This window comes from Panulirus ornatus, chromosome 1, assembly GCF_036320965.1.
Source record: "Panulirus ornatus isolate Po-2019 chromosome 1, ASM3632096v1, whole genome shotgun sequence".
NCBI lineage: Eukaryota > Metazoa > Arthropoda > Malacostraca > Decapoda > Palinuridae > Panulirus > Panulirus ornatus.
This window is the reverse complement of record NC_092224.1, coordinates 15,672,952-15,693,809: the sequence shown is the minus strand read 5'-3', so window position 1 is coordinate 15,693,809 and position 20,858 is coordinate 15,672,952. Positions and strand designations below refer to the sequence as shown.

Below are 20,858 nucleotides of genomic sequence, written 5' to 3'. Positions count from 1 at the left end.
GGACTGTAGGTAAGAATTTTTGGAAGAGGGTTAATATGTTGGTAATGAAATGTTTTAGGACATTATATGTTGTTATGAGGTTTGATCAGGTAAGAAATGATAACATAAGAGAGAAGTGTGGCAATCAGAAGAGTATGGTTAAGGGGGAGCTGAAGGAAATTGGGTGGGTGGAGAGAGAGTGAGGAGAGGTTGACAAAGAGGATATATATTTCAGGAATGGAGGATACAAGGAGAAGGGAGAGACCCAGTTCGAGGTGGAAGGTTGGAGTGGAAAAAGTTTTGAATACACAGGGCATAAACATGATGGAGGTGTTAAGGGAATAGGAGCATTTTGATTACAGCATGCTTTCACTGGATTGAACCAGGACATGTGAATGGATCAAAGGAAATGACAAAAAGGTCTTGGGACCTGGTTTTGTATAGTAGGCTGTGGTTTTAATGCATTGCACATAACAGCTAGAGAGTGGATGTAAGCAAATGAGGTCATTTGTGTGTGTGTTCTTGGTATTATCTCAGTAATGTAGGAAACATGAACTAGCATGAAAAAAAAGGAAATACTGTATATCACATTTTATTTACAGTGTTGGATCATACCCTGTGGATAGGGAAGAAAGAATTTTATCCATATGTCTCCTGTGTGTTGTAGATGGCATTAAAGAGGCATTGGAGTGGAAATTCTCTTCTGTGCTGATTCCTTCTAAAAGTAGGAACAAGAGAAGGAAAGTTAGGATTTTTCTCAAAGGATCTGTTACTTTTGCTGCCTTGCTAAAGCATGAAAGGCAGGCGTGTAGAATAGAATTAGCAAATGATGGGGCATAGTTTTAGCTGTACCCAGTCCTTTTATGGTTTTCTAAGGCAGAAAGACAGGCTTATAAAAGAATTAGAAATAATGAAGCATAGTTTTATCTTTACGCAATCCTTTTATTGTTATCTTGTAAATTTTTAGTATATAATTCTCTTTTGCCCCCAATTTTTAGATGACTAAGAAACTTGTATTTGGGTATTGATATTTTTTAAATGAACACTTTTCTTGCAGTTTTTAGGCCTTCCACTGTTTCGTAATGTGACACTGAAATGTCTAACGGAGATAGCCGGTGTTGCTGTTCCCTCTTATGATGAGTCCTACATCATGATGTTCTCCCAGACTATCTCACAGTTGCAAGAGGTAAGAGAATAGTACATAAGTTTTGATTGATCATAGTAAATGTGTATAGTATTTCATATTATTTGGTGTTACTGAACTATACCCGCGTGGGGTTACACAGCAAGGAAAAGTCATCTTTGGGGAAGCTGTATTATGATCAGTGGATGAAAAGGCATTCATTCTTGTTGTAGAACCTCTTACTTTAAAGGAGTTTGTCATTGCAGGATAGTCTTGAAGCTGTTTTAGTCCTGTAAAAGGTGTACTTAGGCTGTATGATAAAAGAACTATAGTTTATCTTGCACAGCACTGTCATAATAGAACAGTTTCCAATTAACATTCATAATATCTATTAAGGGCAGAGGTTTTTGTTTGATATGCTGATTGTAGGTATACTCATAGAAAAGAAATTGGCAATAGTGTATTAATGATTGCCTAAGCATCTTATATTTCAGACTTTACTCACATTTTCATGGTTTAGAAAAGTGAACTTATTTTGACAGTTAATTTCAGTTTATCCACATCCTATGTGCATTGTGTTGAATGGAGTGAAATCTTCCATATCATTGCAGTCCTATATAATTTTTCATTGTACATGCATGAAACACTTTTTCATTCATATTTACATCCTCACACACATGCCCCAATTGCATTTGGTTGACATAGACTAATCAGGCACTGTAAACTGAATTACACTTAGGTTTTAGTAATTCAGTAAATGAATCATTCCATGTCTTTTTTGGTCATTATCTTTCTGTCTTATCTTCAGGCTTCTGTATTTAATTATATGTGTTTATATGTGTGTATATTACCTCAAGATGTTGATTTACATAGTGGATGTGTTCCTAGGAATTGCAACATTGTTTGAACCAATGTTAATTAGGCTTGATTTTCTCAGGTTATAGTGTTCGTTTCCAGTACAGATTATGGTAACTGTAACTTAATTAAATATCATTTGATTATACATTAGATACTAAAATTATACAAATCAGTACAAAATATTAATGAAAGTCACAAATACTGGAATTCCCCAACTTTCGAACAAGTTACATTCCTGGACTCTGTTCATGTGTTGACTTGTTCTGGTTGGAAAATTTAAGTAAATAATAATTCTCAGAAAATTAGATGTAAATACCTATACCTGACTTTAATAATGTATTACAAAATTTATTCTGACATAAATGATAAATCATTTGTTTATTATCTATTATACTTAACCACCTTCTGCGTTAGCGAGGTAGTGCAAGGAAACAGACAAGGAATGGCCCAACCCACCCACATACACATGTATAAATGCCCACACACACACACATATATATATATATATATATATATATATATTTTTTTTTTTTTTTTTTTTTTTGCTTTGTCGCTGTCTCCCGCGTTTGCGAGGTAGCGCAAGGAAACAGACGAAAGAAATGATCCAACCCACCCCCATACACATGTATATACATATGTCCACACACGCAAATATACATACCTACACAGCTTTCCATGGTTTACCCCAGACGCTTCACATGCCTTGATTCAATCCACTGACAGCACGTCAACCTCGGTATACCACATCGCTCCAATTCACTCTATTCCTTGCCCTCCTTTCACCCTCCTGCATGTTCAGGCCCCGATCACACAAAATCTTTTTCACTCCATCTTTCCACCTCCAATTTGGTCTCCCTTTTCTCCTCGTTCCTTCCACCTCCGACACATATATCCTCTTGGTCAATCTTTCCTCACTCATTCTCTCCATGTGACCAAACCATTTCAAAACACCCTCTTCTGCTCTCTCAACCACGCTCTTTTTATTTCCACACATCTCTCTTACCCTTACGTCACTTACTCGATCAAACCACCTCACACCACACATTGTCCTCAAACATCTCATTTCCAGCACATCCATCCTCCTGCACACAACTCTATCCATAGTCCACGCCTCGCAACCATACAACATTGTTGGAACCACTATTCCTTCAAACATGCCCATTTTTGCTTTCCGAGATAATGTTCTCGACTTCCACACATTCTTCAAGGCTCCCAGAATTTTTGCCCCCTCCCCCACCCTATGATCCACTTCCGCTTCCATGTTTCCATCCGCTGCCAGATCCACTCCCAGATATCTAAAACGCTTCACTTTCTCCAGTTTTTCTCCATTCAAACTCACCTCCCAATTGACTTGACCCTCAACCCTACTGTACCTAATAACCTTGCTCTTATTCACATTTACTCTTAACTTTCTTCTTTCACACACTTTACTAAACTCAGGCACCAGCTTCTGCAGTTTCTCACATGAATCAGCCACCAGCGCTGTATCATCAGCAAACAACTGACTCACTTCCCAAGCTCTCTCATCCCCAACAGACTTCATCCTTGCCCCTCTTTCCAAAACTCTTGCATTCACCTCCCTAACAACCCCATCCATAAACAAATTAAACAACCATGGAGACATCACACACCCCTGCCGCAAACCTACATTCACTGAGAAGGCGACTAAAAGGGGAGGGAGCGGGGGGCTGGAAATCCTCCCCTCTCGGTTTTTTTTTAATTTTCCAAAAGAAGGAACAGAGAATTGGGCCAGGTGAGGGTATTCCCTCAAAGGCCCAGTCCTCTGTTCTTAACGCTACCTCGCTGTCCTCTGTTCTTAACGCTACCTCGCTAATGCAGGAAATGGCGAATAGTTTGAAAGAAAGAAAGAAATATATATATATATATATATATATTATTATTATTATTTTGCTCTGTCACTGTCTCCCGCGTTAGCGAGGTAGTGCAAGGAAACAGACGAAAGAATGGCCCAACCCACCCACATGCACATTTATATACATACACGTCCACATACGCAAATATACATACCTATACATCTCAATGTACACATATATATACATACACAGACATATACATATATACCTATGTACGTAATTCATACTGTCTGCCTTTATTTATTCCCATTGCCACCCCGCCACACATGGAATAACAACCCCCTCCCCCTCATGTGCGAGGTAGCGCATGGAAAAGACAACAAAGGCCCCATTCGTTCACACTCAGTCTCTAGCTGTCATGTAATAATGCACCGAAACCACAGCTCCCTTTCCATATCCAGACCCCACAGAACTTTCCATGGTTTACCCCAGAGGCTTCACATGCCCTGGTTCAATCCATTGACAGCACATTGATCCCGATATACCACATCGTTCCAGTTCACTCTATTCCTTGCATGCCTTTCACCCTCCTGCATGTTTAGGCCCCGATCTCTCAAAATCTTTTTCACTCCATCTTTCCACCTCCAATTTGGTCTCCCACTTCTCCTCGTTCCCTCCACCTCTGACACGTATATCCTCTTTGTCAATCTTTCCTCACTCATTCTCTCCATGTGACCAAACCATTTCAAAACACCCTCTTCTGCTCTCTCAACCACACTCTTTTTATTACCACACATCTCTCTTACCCTATTATTACTAGATCAAACCACCTCACACCACATAATGTCCTCAAACATCTCATTTCCAGCACATCCACCCTCCTGCGCACAACTCTATCCATAGCCCACGCCTCGCAACCATACAACATTGTTGGAACCCCTATTCCTTCAAACATACCCATTTTTGCTTTCCGAGATAATGTTCTCGACTTCCACACATTCTTCAAGGCTCCCAGAATTTTTGCCCCCTCCCCCACCCTATGATTCACTTCCGCTTCCATGGTTCCCTCCACTGCCAGATCCACTCCCAGATATCTAAAACACTTTACTTCCTCCAGTTTTTCTCCATTCAAACTTACCTCCCAATTGACTTGACCCTCAACCCTACTGTACCTAATAACCTTGCTCTTGTTTACGTTTACTCTTAACTCTCTTCTTTCACACACTTTACCAAACTCAGTCACCAGCTTCTGCAGTTTCTTACATGAATCAGCCACCAGCGCTGTATCATCAGCGAACAACAACTGACTCACTTCCCAAGCTCTCTCATCCACAACAGACTGCATACTTGCCCCTCTTTCCAAAACTCTTGCATTCACCTCCCTAACAAACCCATCCATAAACAAATTAAACAACCATGGAGACATCACACACCCCTGTCGCAAACCTACACTTACTGAGAACCAATCACTTTCCTCTCTTCCTACTCGTACACATGCTATACATCCTCGATAAAAACTTTTCACTGGTTCTAGCAACTTGCTTCCCACACCATATACTCTTCATACCCTCCACAGAGCATCTCTATCAACTCTATCATATGCCTTCTCCAGATCCATAAATGCCTCATACAAATCCATTTACATACATATACATACACAGACATATACATATATACACATATGTACATATCCAACTTGCTGCCTTCATCCATTCCTGCCATTTAAGTAAAATATGTAGTGAATAGTTCCACGGATTGTAAGTATATTGAATGAATGATTTCAAGTCAGATTAAGAATTCAATTTTTTTTTCTGGGGTTGGGGCTTGTTTTTAAGTATGAGAGTTCTTAGGTTGCACATTTGTAATTTGGGGACGTTCAGCAGACCAAAGTGCAAGACCAAGTGAGAAGACGAGGGAAGATATTTTAAGAGGATAAAGATTTCAGAATTGGTGGTAGCAAGGCACTGGGGGAGACTTACAAGATGGAAGGATAAAGTAAAAGAGGCTTAAAGTTAATGTTGCCCATACATTAGGGAAGATAAGAGGCAAGCATGAGATAGATAGGTTTAGAGTGTGGTCTACAGGAAGCACTCTGCTGTGAATGGGTTGATTTGGGCATATCAGTCTGTGGGGCATAACTGTGGATAGGGGCATTGGTTTCGATGCATTATACGTAACAGCTAGTCAGTGGATGTGAGCAAATGGGTCCATTGTTAGTTTGCTCCTGGTGCTACAACACTCACTAAAGTGGACTTTTGTGAACATGTATAAAGAAATTTAATGTAGGATGAAACTTATTATAAATTATATGAACAAATACGTAAGGAAAGTGGAGGTAGAAAATGCTGAAATTATGATTTAATTTTTTGGTGGGAAGATTTTGTTTGGAATTTGTTGTCTGAAATGGTCATATTTGTAACATTCATTTTTTTCCATTGAATCCCACATTAACAAGGTAGCACTGGGAACTGATTAAGAATGGCCTCATTTGTTCACATCCATTGAAACCAGAGTTTCCGCTGGCTGATTCATATTCTGTGGTACTGCCCTTTGACACCATGTCACCCCCTGTATATCACATTGCTCCAGTTCTCTCTATCCCATGCATGTGTCACACCCTCCTGCATGCTCAGGCCCCTTTCATTCAAAGTATCTTTTACTCCATCCTTCCACCTCCTCTTTGATATTTTGTTTTCCTTGTCCCTTCTACTTCTGACATGTATACCCTCTTAGTTATCTTCTCACTCATCCTCTCCATTTGTCCTACCCATTTTAGCACACCCTCTTTTGCTCTCTCATACATATCCTATTACTCCCTTTACCTCTCTCCTGCCCTATCATTTTTAATTGATTCAAACTCCCCACACCATAATATTATCAAGCATCTCATTTCCATCCTGCTCCATCCTTTTTTTTTTCTTACCTTCCATGCAACAGCCATCAGGGCAGCTGTATCATCAGGCATCCCCCCTTTTTTCCCTCACAGACTGTGAACTCTTTCCTCACACTTTTCAATGTTCCCAGGACATTAGTCCCTTACCTACCCCATGGTTTGCTTCAGCTCCAATAATTCCATTTCCTGCCAAGGGCAATCCCAGTTATCTAGAACACTTCACCTATTTCAAGCATCTCACCTTGAGCTTTACATATGTAAAATCATAACTAGCCAATAAACAACTCAGTTGTTTTTTTTAATGTTACATAATGTTTAAGCACAAAGTTAAATTTTTGTCTAATGTATCATAATGTTCAAACCCATATTTATTAATTCAGATGCTGCCATTAGAAACAAATATAAGAGAAGCATATGCTAATGGTCAAGATGCAGAGCAGCAGTTCATCCAAAATTTGGCGTTGTTCTTGTGTACCTTCCTCAAAGAGCGAGGCTCATTAGTAGAGAGGAAACAGCTGAGCGATGCTCTTCTCAAGGTACGTATAAGAATTTTCTACATACACTTTATTAGTTGTATTGATCTTTTTACATTCCATAAAGTTGGTTCAAACAAAAATGAATTTTCGATCGATAGAGATACAAGTCTGTTGAATAGAATGATGAGAATAAGAGGACAGATGGGGATGATATTCATTAATAACAGACTACCCTTCCAAAATGTACTTGTAGACAGACAGACAAATACATCATAAGTGTGTACAGGAAAAAGCAAACTTAGGAAGATGTCTCGGTGCAAGAAGTGAGTGTCCCGAAAGATACAAGCGTGGAGTAATCAGTGCATACTTAAGCTGAGGCTAAAGGAACTCTTTAGATTGACTTCTTTCACCTAGAAATTAACTTTATGTAAGCACTGCTCATCAACATTGACAAAATTGAACCTTGTTCGTGTGCACCTTCCTGAAGGAGTGAGGCTCATTAGTAGAGACCATCAACAGACAAGATAAAAAAAAAGTGAACTAATGGTAAATAGTGTGTGTGAGGGCACTGAAATTTAGCTGAAGCTCTAGATTGGTTGTGCTTAAAATGTCATTGGATATAAGTGATAATTTTGTGTGGTTAGAAATGATGCAAAGGCGAAGTCAGGAAGTAAGCTTATGGAAACAAACTAAAAAGAGGCTTATTGGGTTAGATGATGAAATGTAGAAGGAACCTCATATCACCCTTGTTTGGGACTCTTTAGTAAGGCAATAGATTTAGAGTTTTATGGTAGGAATAGTTGAAAGATTCTGTGGATCTATGGGGATAAGCCTGAATAGAAATCTCTCAAGGTTCAGGACATAGTTAGGGACACAGGTGAGGACAAAATGGTCATTATCCAAGCTGGAACAAATTAAGTGCTTCAGGGATTATCTGAAGAGATAATTGATAAATGTGAAACTTTTTCAGGTGGTTGCTTTGAAGAATGCATGTGAGATATATTTAGAGAAAAAGATGGATTTGTATGTGGCATTTATAGATCTGGAGAAGGCATATGATAAGGTGGATAGAGATGTTTTGTGGAAGGTCTTAAGAGTATATGGTGTGGGATATAAGCTGCTAGAAGCAGAGAAATTTTAGCCAAGGGTGTAAGACTTGTATACAAATATGAAGAGAGGAGAGTGATTAGTTCCCGGTGGAGGTTGATTTGTAGCAGGGGTGTGTGATATCCATATGGTTGTTTAATTTGTTTATGGATGGGGTGGTTAGGGAGGTAAATGTAAGAGTTTTGGAGAGAGGCGTGAGTATGCAGTCTGCTGGGGATGAAAGGGCCTGGGAAGTGAGTTAGTTGTTTACTGATGATACAACACTGGTAGCTGATTCGAGTGAGAAACTGCAGGAGTTGGTGACAGTTTGGAAAAGTGTGTGAAAGGAGAAAGTTTAGAGTAAATGTGAATAACAGCAAGGTTATTAGGTTCAGTAGGGTTGAGGGACAAGTAAGTTGGGATGTGAGTTTGAATGGAGAAAAATTAGAGGAAGTGAAATGTTTTAGATATCTGGGAGTGGACTTAGCAGCAAATGGAACCATGGAATTGGAAGTGAGTCGTATGGTGGGGGAGGGGGTAAAGGTTCTGGGAGCAGTGAAGAACATTTGGTAAGAGAGAATGTTATCTTGGAGAGTGAAAATGGGTATGTTTGAAGGAATAATAGTTCCAACAGTATGATTGCGAGGCATGGGCTATTGATCGGGTTGTACGGAAGAGGGTGGATGTGTTAGAACTGAAATGTTTGAGGATAATATGTGATGAGGTGGTTTGATCGAGTAAGTAATGAAAGGATAAGAGGTTTGATCGAGTAAGTAATGAAAGGATAAGAGAGAGGTGTGGCAATAGAATGAGTGTGGTTGAGAGAGCAGAAGAGGGTGTGTTGAAATGGTTTGGACATATGGAGAGAAGGAGTGAGGAAGGGTTGACAAAGAGGATGTATGTGTCAGAGGTGGAGGGAACAAGAAGTGGGAGACCAAATTGGAGGTGGAAGGTTGGAATGAAAAAGATTTTGAGTGATTGGGGCTTGAACATACAGGAAGGTGAGAGGCGTGCAAGGAATAGAGTGATTGGAACAGTGTGGTATACTGGGGTTGATGTGCTGTCAGTGGACTGAACCAGGGCATTTGAAGTGTCTTGGGTAAACCATGGAAAGGTGTTTGGGGCCTGGATGTGGATAGGGAGTTTTGGTTTTGGTGCATTACACATGACAGCTAGAGACTGATTGTGAACGAATGTGGCCTTTTTTGTCTGTTTTCATGGCGGTTCCTCGCTTACGCAGAGGGCGGCAATGCTGTTTCATGTGGGTTGTGGTGGCACCGGAAATGGATGAAGGTAAGCAAGTGTGAATAAGTACATGTGTTTACCTGTATATGGCTGTGCATGTATATGTGTTTATGTTTATTTGTATGTATATGAGCGTGTTGTTCGCTGATGATACAGCGCTGGTGGCTGATTCATGTGAGAAACTGCAGAAGCTGGTGACTGAGTTTGGTAAAGTGTGTGAAAGAAGAAAGTTAAGAGTAAATGTGAATAAGAGCAAGGTTATTAGGTACAGTAGGGTTGAGGGTCAAGTCAATTGGGAGGTAAGTTTGAATGGAGAAAAACTGGAGGAAGTAAAGTGTTTTAGATATCTGGGAGTGGATCTGGCAGCGGATGGAACCATGGAAGCGGAAGTGAATCATAGGGTGGGGGAGGGGGCGAAAATCCTGGGAGCCTTGAAGAATGTGTGGAAGTCGAGAACATTATCTCGGAAAGCAAAAATGGATATGTTTGAAGGAATAGTAGTTCCAACAATGTTGTATGGTTGCGAGGCATGGACTATGGATAGAGTTGTGAGCAGGAGGGTGGATAGTGCTGGAAATGAGATGGTTGAGGACAATGTGTGGTGTGAGGTGGTTTGATCGAGTAAGTAATGTAAGGGTAAGAGAGATGTGTGGCAATAAAAAGAGTGTGGTTGAGAGAGCAGAAGAGGGTGTTTTGAAATGGTTTGGGCACATGGAGAGAATGAGTGAGGAAAGATTGACCAAGAGGATATATGTGTCGGAGGTGGAGGGAACGAGGAGAAGTGGGAGACCAAATTGGAGGTGGAAAGATGGAGTGAAAAAGATTTTGTGTGATCGGGGCCTGAACATGCAGGAGGGTGAAAGGAGGGCAAGGAATAGAGTGAATTGGATCGATGTGGTATACCGGGGTTGACGTGCTGTCAGTGGATTGAATCAGGGCATGTGAAGCTTCTGGGGTAAACCATGGAAAGTTGTGTGGGGCCTGGATGTGGAAAGGGAGCTGTGGTTTTGGGCATTATTGTATGACAGCTAGAGACTGAGTGTGAACGATTGGGGCCTTTGTTGTCTTTTCCTAGTGCTACCTCGCACACATGAGGGGGGAGGGGGATGGTATTCCATGTGTGGCGAGGTGGAGATGGGAATGAATAAAGGCAGACAGTGTGAATTGTGTACATGGGTATATATGTATGTGTCTGTGTATGTATATATATGTGTACATTGAGATGTATAGGTATGTATATATGCGTGTGTGGACGTGTATGTATATACATGTGTATGGGGGTGGGTTGGGCCATTTCTTTCGTCTGTTTCTTTGCGTTACCTCGCAAATGCGGGAGACAGCGATAAAGCAAAAAAAAAAAAATGAGCCTGTGTGTATGTATATGTGTATACGAGTAGATGGAGCGTTGAAGAATATGTGGAAGTCGAGAACATTATCTCGGAAAGCAAAAATGGGTATGTTTGAAGGAATAGTGGTTCCAACAATGCTATATGGTTGCAAGGTGTGGGCTATAGATAGAGTTGTGTGGAGGAGGGTGGATGTGCTGGAAATGAGATGTGTGAGGACAATATGTGGTGTGAGGTGGTTTGATTGAGTAAGTAATAATAGGGTAAGAGAGATGTGTGGTAATAAAAAGAGTGTGGTTGAGAGAGCAGAAGAGGGTGTTTTGAAATGGGATGGTCACATGGAGAGAATGAGTGAGGAAAGATTGACGAAGAGGATATATGTGTCAGAGGTGGAGGGAACGAGAAGTGGGAGACCAAATTGGAGGTGGAAAGATGGAGTGAAAAACATTCTGAGTGATCAGGGCCTGAACATGCATGAGGGTGAAAGGCATGTAAGGAATAGAGTGAATTGGAATGATGTTGTGTACCGGAGTCGACATGCTGTCAATGGATTGAACCAGGGCATGTGAAGCGTCAGGGGTAAACCATGGAAAGTTCTGTGGGCCCTGGATGTGGAAAGGGAGCTGTGGTTTCGGTGCATTATACATGACAGCTAGAGACTGAGTGTGAATGAATGTGGCCTTTGTTGTCTTTTCCTAGCGCTACTTCGTGCACATTAGGGGGAAGGGGGTTGTTATTTCGTGTGTGGCGGGGTGGCGATGGGAATGAATAAAGGCAGACAGTATTAATTGTGTACATGTATATAATTGAGGGAATAATTGGTATACATGGGGTGTTCAGTGTTGTAAATGGAAATGGTGAAGAGCTTGTAGATTTATGTGCTGAAAAAGGACTGGTGATTGGGAGTACCTGGTTTAAAAAGAGAGATACACATTAGTATACGTATGTAAGTAGGAGAGATGGCCAGAGAGCGTTATTGGATTATGTGTTAATTGATAGGCACGCAAAAGAGAGACTTTTGGATGTTAATGTACTGAGAGGTGCAACTGGAGGGATGTCTGATCATTATCTTGTGGAGGCGAAGGTGAAGATTTGTAGAAGTTTTCAGGAAAGAAGAGAGAATGTTGGGGTGAAGAGAGTGGTGAGAGTAAGTGAGCTTGGGAAGGAGACTTGTGTGAGGAAGTACCAGGAGAGATTGAGTACAAATGGAAAAAGGTGGGAACAAAGGAGGTAAGGGGAATGGGGGAGGAATGGGATGTATTTAGGGAAGCAGTGATGGCTTGCGCAAAAGATGCTTGTGGCATGAGAAGCGTGGGAGGTGGGCAGATTAGAAAGGGTAGTGAGTGGTGGGATGAAGAAGTAAGATTATTAGTGAAAGAGAAGAGAGAGGCATTTGGACGATTTTTGCAGGGAAATAATGCAAATGAGTGGGAGAGGTATAAAAGAAAGAGGCAGGAGGTCAAGAGAAAGGTGCAAGAGGTGAAAAAGAGGGCAAATGAGAGTTGGGGTGAGAGAGTATCATTAAATTTCAGGGAGAATAAAAAGATGTTTTGGAAGGAGGTAAATAAAGTGCGTAAGACAAGGGAACAAATGGGAACTTCAGTGAAGGGGGCAAATGGGGAGGTGATAACAAGTAGTGGTGATGTGAGAAGGAGATGGAGTGAGTATTTTGTAGGTTTGTTGAATGTGTTTGATGATAGAGTGGCAGATATAGGGTGTTTTGGTCGAGGTGGTGTGCAAAGTGAGAGGGTTAGGGAAAATGATTTGGTAAACAGAGAAGAGGTAATAAAAGCTTTGGAAGATGAAAGCCAGCAAGGCAGCGGGTTTGGATGGTATTGCAGTGGAATTTAGTAAAAAAGGGGATGACTGTATTGTTGACTGGTTGGTAAGGTTATTTAATGTATGTATGATTCATGGTGAGGTGCCCTGAGGATTGGCGGAATGCTTGCATAGTGCCATTGTACAAAGGCAAAGGGGATAAGAGTGAGTGCTCAAATTACAGAGGTATAAGTTTGTTGAGTATTCCTGGTAAATTATATAGGAGGGTATTGATTGAGAGGGGTGAAGGCATGTACAGAGTATCAGATTGGGGAAGAGCAGTGTGGTTTCAGAAGTGGTAGAGGATGTGTGGATCAGGTGTTTGTTTTGAAGAATGTATATGAGAAATACTTAGAAAAGCAAATGGATTTGTATGTAGCATTTATGGATCTGGAGAAGGCATTTGATAGAGATGCTCTGTGGAAAGTATTAAGAAAATATGGTGTGGGAGGCAAGTTGTTAGAAGCAGTGAAAAGTTTTTATCAAGGATGTAAGGCATGTGTATGTGTAGGAAGAGAGGATAGTGATTGGTTCTCAGTGAATGTAGGTTTGTGACAGGGGTGTGTGATGTCTCCATGGTTGTTTAATTTGTTTATGGATGGGGTTGTGAGGGAGGTGAATGCAAGAGTTTTGGAAAGAGGGGCAAGTATGCAGTCTGTTGTGGATGAGTGAGCTTGGGAAGTGAGTCAGTTGTTTGCTGATGATACAGTGCTGGTGGCTGATTCATGTGAGAAACTGCAAAAGCTGGTGAATGAGTTTGGTAAAGTGAGTGAAAGAAGAAAGCTGAGAGTAAATGTGAATAAGAGCAAGGTTATTAGGTACAGTAGGGTTGAGGGTCAAGTCAATTGGGAGGTGAGTTTGAATGGAGAAAAACTGGAGGAAGTGAGGTGTTTTAGATATTTGGGAGTGGATTTGGCAGCGGATGGAACCATGGAAGTGGAAGTGAATTATCGGGTGGGGGAGGGGTTGAAAATTCTGGGAGCCTTGAAGAATGTGTGAAAGTGAGAACATTATCTCGGAAAGCAAAAATGGGTATGTTTGAAGGAATAGTGGTTCCAACAATGTTGTATGGTAGCGAGGCATGGGCTATGGATAAAGTTGTGCACAGGAGGGTGGATGTGCTGGAAATGAGATGTTTGAGGACAAAGGGTTTTTTGGGGGGGAAAAATTTAAAAAAAAAGGTTAAAAAAAAAAAAAAAGGGGGGTTTAAAAAAAAGTTTTTTTTTTTGGGGGTTTGGGAAAAAAAATTTTTTTTTTAAAAAAAAGGGTTTAATGGGGGGGGGTTTTTTTTGGGGAAATTTTTTTTTAAAAAGGGGGGGGGGGGAAAAAAAAATTTTTTTTAAAAAAAAAAAGAATTTTTTTTTTTTTTAAAAATTTTAAAAAAAATTTTAAAAAAGGGAAAAAAGGGGGAAAAATTTTAAAAAATTTTTTTTTTTTGCAGGAAAAAAAATGAAAGATGGGAGAGGGTATAAAGAAAAGGGGCAGGGGGTCAAGAAAAAGGGTGAAGAGGGAAAAAAAAAGGCAAATGAGATTGGGGTGAAGATATCTTTAAAATTTTTTAGGGAGAAAAAAAAGTGTTTTGGAAGGAGTAAATAAAGTGCAAAACCCCGGGAAAAAAATGGAACTTCAGTGGGGGGGGCAATGGGAGGTAATAAAAAGTAGTGGTATGTGAGGGAGTGGAGGAGTTTTTTGAAGGTTTTTGAATGTTTTTTGATGATAGAGGGCAGATAAGGGTTTTTGGGCGAGGTGGGTGCAAAGTAGAGGGTTAGGGAAAATGATTTGGTAAAAAAAAGAGGTGAAAGCTTTCGGAAAGATGAAAAACCGGCAAGGCAGCGGTTTGGATGGTATTGCATGGAATTTTTTAAAAAAGGGGTGACTTATTGTTATGGTTGGTAAGGTTATTTTTTGTAGTATAAAATGGTGAGTGCCGAGGTTGGGGAATGCTTGATGTGCCAAATTTTACAAAGGCAAAGGGGTAAAGTGAGTGCTCAAAATTTCAAGGTTAAAATTTGTTTGGGATTCCTGGTAAATTATATGGGGGGGTATTGATTGAGAGGGGGAAGGGATGTACAGAGATCAGATTGGGGGAAAAGCAGTGTGGTTTCAAAGTGGGAGAGATGGTGGATCGTGTTTGCTTTTAAAATGTATGTGGAAATACTTAAAAAACAAATGGTTTGTATTGCATTTAGGATCTGGAGAAGGGTAGATAGAGTTATAGAGATGCCCGTGGGAAAGGGTTTTTTGATATATGGTGTGGGAGGAAGTTTTTAGAAACGTAAAGTTTTTTAAGATGTAAGGGGTGTTAGTGGGAAAGAGGGAAAAGGGTTTGGGTTTTCCCGTGAATGTAGGTTTGGGGAAGGGGTGTGTGATGCTCCATGGTTTTTAATTTTTTATGGGTGGGGTTTTTAGGGAGGTGAAGCAAGAGTTTTGGGGAAAAAGGGGCAAGTATGATTGTTGTGGATGAGAAAGGGGGAAGTGAGTCAGTTGTTTGCTGATGAACACTGGGGGCTGATCATGGAAACGCAAAGCGGGACGAAGTTTGTAAAGGGTTTAAAAAAGAAAGGAAAGAAATGTGAATAAACAAGGTTATTAGGGACAGAGGGTTGAGGGTAATCAATTGGGGAGGAATTTGAAGGAGAAAAACGGAGGAAGTAAAGGGGTTTTAGAATTTTGGGGGTGGATTTGGAGGGAGGAACCAGGAAGGGGGAATATATATGGGGGGAGGGGGGAAAATCTGGGGGCTTTTAAAAATTGGGAAGTCAGAACATTAACCGGAAAGAAAAAGGGTTTGTTTTAAGGGAAAAGTGGGTTCCCAAAATGTTTTATGGGGCAGGCTGGTATGGATAGAGTTGGGGGAGGGTGGATTGCGGAAATGAAGGTTGAGGACAATGTGTGGTGTGAGGTGGTTTGATCGAGTAAGTAATGTAAGGGTAAGAGAGATGTGTGGCAATAAAAAGAGCGTGGTTGAGAGAGCAGAAGAGGGTGTTTTGAAATGGTTTGGGCACATGGAGAGAATGAGTGAGGAAAGATTGACCAAGAGGATATATGTGTCGGAGGTGGAGGGAACGAGGAGAAGTGGGAGACCAAATTGGAGGTGGAAAGATGGAGTGAAAAAGATTTTGTGTGATCGGGGCCTGAACATGCAGGAGGGTGAAAGGGGGCAAGGAATAGAGTGAATTGGATCGATGTGGTATACCGGGGTTGACGTGCTGTCAGTGGATTGAATCAGGGCATGTGAAGCTTCTGGGTAAACCATGGAAAGTTGTGTGGGGCCTGGATGTGGAAAGGGAGCTGTGGTTTTGGGCATTATTGTATGACAGCTAGAGACTGAGTGTGAACGATTGGGGCCTTTGTTGTCTTTTCCTAGTGCTACCTCGCACACATGAGGGGGGAGGGGGATGGTATTCCATGTGTGGCGAGGTGGAGATGGGAATGAATAAAGGCAGACAGTGTGAATTGTGTGCATGGGTATATATGTATGTGTCTGTGTATGTATATATATGTGTACATTGAGATGTATAGGTATGTATATATGCGTGTGTGGACGTGTATGTATATACATGTGTATGGGGGTGGGTTGGGCCATTTCTTTCGTCTGTTTCTTTGCGTTACCTCGCAAATGCGGGAGACAGCGATAAAGCAAAAAAAAAAAAATGAGCCTGTGTGTATGTATATGTGTATACGAGTAGATGGAGCGTTGAAGAATATGTGGAAGTCGAGAACATTATCTCGGAAAGCAAAAATGGGTATGTTTGAAGGAATAGTGGTTCCAACAATGCTATATGGTTGCAAGGTGTGGGCTATAGATAGAGTTGTGTGGAGGAGGGTGGATGTGCTGGAAATGAGATGTGTGAGGACAATATGTGGTGTGAGGTGGTTTGATTGAGTAAGTAATAATAGGGTAAGAGAGATGTGTGGTAATAAAAAGAGTGTGGTTGAGAGAGCAGAAGAGGGTGTTTTGAAATGGGATGGTCACATGGAGAGAATGAGTGAGGAAAGATTGACGAAGAGGATATATGTGTCAGAGGTGGAGGGAACGAGAAGTGGGAGACCAAATTGGAGGTGGAAAGATGGAGTGAAAAAGATTCTGAGTGATCAGGGCCTGAACATGCATGAGGGTGAAAGGCATGTAAGGAATAGAGTGAATTGGAATGATGTTGTGTACCGGAGTCGACGTGTTGTCAATGGATTGAACCAGGGCATGTGAAGCGTCAGGGGTAAACCATGGAAAGTTCTGTGGGCCCTGGATGTGGAAAGGGAGCTGTGGTTTCGGTGCATTATACATGACAGCTAGAGACTGAGTGTGAATGAATGTGGCCTTTGTTGTCTTTTCCTAGCGCTACTTCGTGCACATGAGGGGGAAGGGGGTTGTTATTTCGTGTGTGGCGGGGTGGCGATGGGAATGAATAAAGGCAGACAGTATTAATTGTGTACATGTATATAATTGAGGGAATAATTGGTATACATGGGGTGTTCAGTGTTGTAAATGGAAATGGTGAAGAGCTTGTAGATTTATGTGCTGAAAAAGGACTGGTGATTGGGAGTACCTGGTTTAAAAAGAGAGATACACATTAGTATACGTATGTAAGTAGGAGAGATGGCCAGAGAGCGTTATTGGATTATGTGTTAATTGATAGGCGCGCGAAAGAGAGACTTTTGGATGTTAATGTACTGAGAGGTGCAACTGGAGGGATGTCTGATCATTATCTTGTGGAGGCGAAGGTGAAGATTTGTAGAAGTTTTCAGGAAAGAAGAGAGAATGTTGGGGTGAAGAGAGTGGTGAGAGTAAGTGAGCTTGGGAAGGAGACTTGTGTGAGGAAGTACCAGGAGAGATTGAGTACAAATGGAAAAAGGTGGGAACAAAGGAGGTAAGGGGAATGGGGGAGGAATGGGATGTATTTAGGGAAGCAGTGATGGCTTGCGCAAAAGATGCTTGTGGCATGAGAAGCGTGGGAGGTGGGCAGATTAGAAAGGGTAGTGAGTGGTGGGATGAAGAAGTAAGATTATTAGTGAAAGAGAAGAGAGAGGCATTTGGACGATTTTTGCAGGGAAATAATGCAAATGAGTGGGAGAGGTATAAAAGAAAGAGGCAGGAGGTCAAGAGAAAGGTGCAAGAGGTGAAAAAGAGGGCAAATGAGAGTTGGGGTGAGAGAGTATCATTAAATTTCAGGGAGAATAAAAAGATGTTTTGGAAGGAGGTAAATAAAGTGCGTAAGACAAGGGAACAAATGGGAACTTCAGTGAAGGGGGCAAATGGGGAGGTGATAACAAGTAGTGGTGATGTGAGAAGGAGATGGAGTGAGTATTTTGTAGGTTTGTTGAATGTGTTTGATGATAGAGTGGCAGATATAGGGTGTTTTGGTCGAGGTGGTGTGCAAAGTGAGAGGGTTAGGGAAAATGATTTGGTAAACAGAGAAGAGGTAATAAAAGCTTTGGAAGATGAAAGCCAGCAAGGCAGCGGGTTTGGATGGTATTGCAGTGGAATTTAGTAAAAAAGGGGATGACTGTATTGTTGACTGGTTGGTAAGGTTATTTAATGTATGTATGATTCATGGTGAGGTGCCCTGAGGATTGGCGGAATGCTTGCATAGTGCCATTGTACAAAGGCAAAGGGGATAAGAGTGAGTGCTCAAATTACAGAGGTATAAGTTTGTTGAGTATTCCTGGTAAATTATATAGGAGGGTATTGATTGAGAGGGTGAAGGCATGTACAGAGTATCAGATTGGGGAAGAGCAGTGTGGTTTCAGAAGTGGTAGAGGATGTGTGGATCAGGTGCTTGTTTTGAAGAATGTATATGAGAAATACTTAGAAAAGCAAATGGATTTGTATGTAGCATTTATGGATCTGGAGAAGGCATTTGATAGAGATGCTCTGTGGAAAGTATTAAGAAAATATGGTGTGGGAGGCAAGTCGTTAGAAGCAGTGAAAAGTTCTTATCGAGGATGTAAGGCATGTGTATGTGTAGGAAGAGAGGATAGTGATTGGTTCTCAGTGAATGTAGGTTTGTGACAGGGGTGTGTGATGTCTCCATGGTTGTTTAATTTGTTTATGGATGGGGTTGTGAGGGAGGTGAATGCAAGAGTTTTGGAAAGAGGGGCAAGTATGCAGTCTGTTGTGGATGAGTGAGCTTGGGAAGTGAGTCAGTTGTTTGCTGATGATACAGTGCTGGTGGCTGATTCATGTGAGAAACTGCAAAAGCTGGTGAATGAGTTTGGTAAAGTGAGTGAAAGAAGAAAGCTGAGAGTAAATGTGAATAAGAGCAAGGTTATTAGGTACAGTAGGGTTGAGGGTCAAGTCAATTGGGAGGTGAGTTTGAATGGAGAAAAACTGGAGGAAGTGAGGTGTTTTAGATATTTGGGAGTGGATTTGGCAGCGGATGGAACCATGGAAGTGGAAGTGAATTATCGGGTGGGGGAGGGGTTGAAAATTCTGGGAGCCTTGAAGAATGTGTGAAAGTTGAGAACATTATCTCGGAAAGCAAAAATGGGTATGTTTGAAGGAATAGTGGTTCCAACAATGTTGTATGGTAGCGAGGCATGGGCTATGGATAAAGTTGTGCACAGGAGGGTGGATGTGCTGGAAATGAGATGTTTGAGGACAATATGTGGTGGGAGGTGGTTTGATCGAGTAAGTAATAATAGGGTAAGAGAGTTGTGTGGTGATAAAAAGAGTGTGGTTGAGAGAGCAGAAGAGGGTGTTTTGAAATGGTTTGGTCACATGGAGAGAATGAGTGAGGAAAGATTGACCAAGAGGATAATGTGTCAGAGGTGGAGGGAACGAGGAGAAGTGGGAGACCAAATTGGAGGTGGAAAGATGGAGTGAAAAAGATTTTGAGTGATCGGGGCCTAAACATGCTGGAGGGTGAAAGGCGTGCAAGGAATAGAGTGAATTGGAACGATATGTATACCGGGGGTCGACATGCTGTCAGTGGATTGAACCAAGGCATGTGAAGCGTGTGGGGTAAACCATGGAAAGTGTGTGGGGCCTGGATGTGGAAAGGGAGCTGTGGTTTCAGTGCATTATTACATGACAGCTAGAGACTGATTGTGAATGAATGGGGCCTTTGTTGTCTTTTCCATGCGCTACCTCGCACACGAGGGGGAGGGGTTGTTATTCCATGTGTGGCGAGGTGGCGATGGGAGTGAATATAGGCAGTCTATGAATTATGTACATGTGTATGTATGTATATGTCTGTGTGTATATATATATATATGTATGCATTGAGATGTATAGGTATGTATATTTGCGTGTGTGGACGTGTATGTATATACATGTGTATGTTGGTGGGTTGAGCCATTCTTTCGTTTGTTTCCTTGCGCTACCTCGCTAACGTGGGAGACAGCGACAAAGCAAAATAAATAAATGAAAATAGATATGTCTCTGTGTGTATATATATGTATACGTTGAAATGTATAGGTATGTATATGTGCGTGTGTGGACGTGTATGTATATACATGTGTATGTGGGTGGGTTGGGCCATTCTTTCGTCTGTTTCCTTGCGCTTCCTCGCTAACGTGGGAGACAAGAACAAAGTAAAATATAAATAGATTTATGAGTAGATGGGTCTTTATTCATCCGTTTTCACAGCCCTACCTCTTTGATGTGGGAATCAGCAATCAAGTATATTTGATAAGATTAATGAGGGATAGGGGAGAAAGAATACTTCCCACGTATTCCCTGCGTGTCGTAGAAGGCGACTAAAAGGGGAGGGAGCTGGGGGATGAAAATCCTATTTTATTGATAATTGCTGTTTTGTGCATCAGCAAGGTAGCTCCAGGAAACAGAATAATGGCCCATCCACTCATATACACATTTTTATTAATTTTTCTTTAATGTGTTTGATGATAGAGTGGCAGATCTAGAGTGTTTTGGTCAAACTGGTGTGTGAAGTGAGAAGGTCAGGGAGAATGGTTTAGTAAACAGAGAAGAGGTAGGGAAAGCTTTGCGGAAGATGAAAGCCGGCAAGGCAGCGGTTTTGGATGGTATTGCAATGGAATTTATTAAAAGAGGGAATGACTGTGTTGTTGACTGGTTGGTAAGGATAGTCAGTGTATGTGTATGTATGGTTCATGGTGAAGTGCCTGAGGATTGGTGGAATGCATGCATATTGCCATTATACAAATGCAAAGGGGATAAAGGTGTGTTCAGATTACAGAGGTATAAGTTTGTTGAGTATTCCTGGGAAATTATATGGGAGGGCATTGATTGAGAGGGTAAAG

General features: G+C 41.3%; 1 protein-coding gene across 3 annotated transcripts in view; it reads left to right on the top strand.

Annotated features, from left to right (window-relative positions):
• Positions 1–20,858, top strand: part of emb (exportin-1 emb) — a 149,085-nt gene that overhangs the window by 54,029 nt on the left and 74,198 nt on the right. For all 3 annotated transcript variants that reach the window (XM_071678569.1, XM_071678751.1, XM_071678663.1), the window contains exons 7-8: positions 1,037–1,165; positions 7,048–7,203. In XM_071678569.1, the coding sequence (XP_071534670.1) occupies positions 1,037–1,165; positions 7,048–7,203 (285 nt within the window). The remainder of the gene's footprint in view (positions 1–1,036; positions 1,166–7,047; positions 7,204–20,858) is intronic.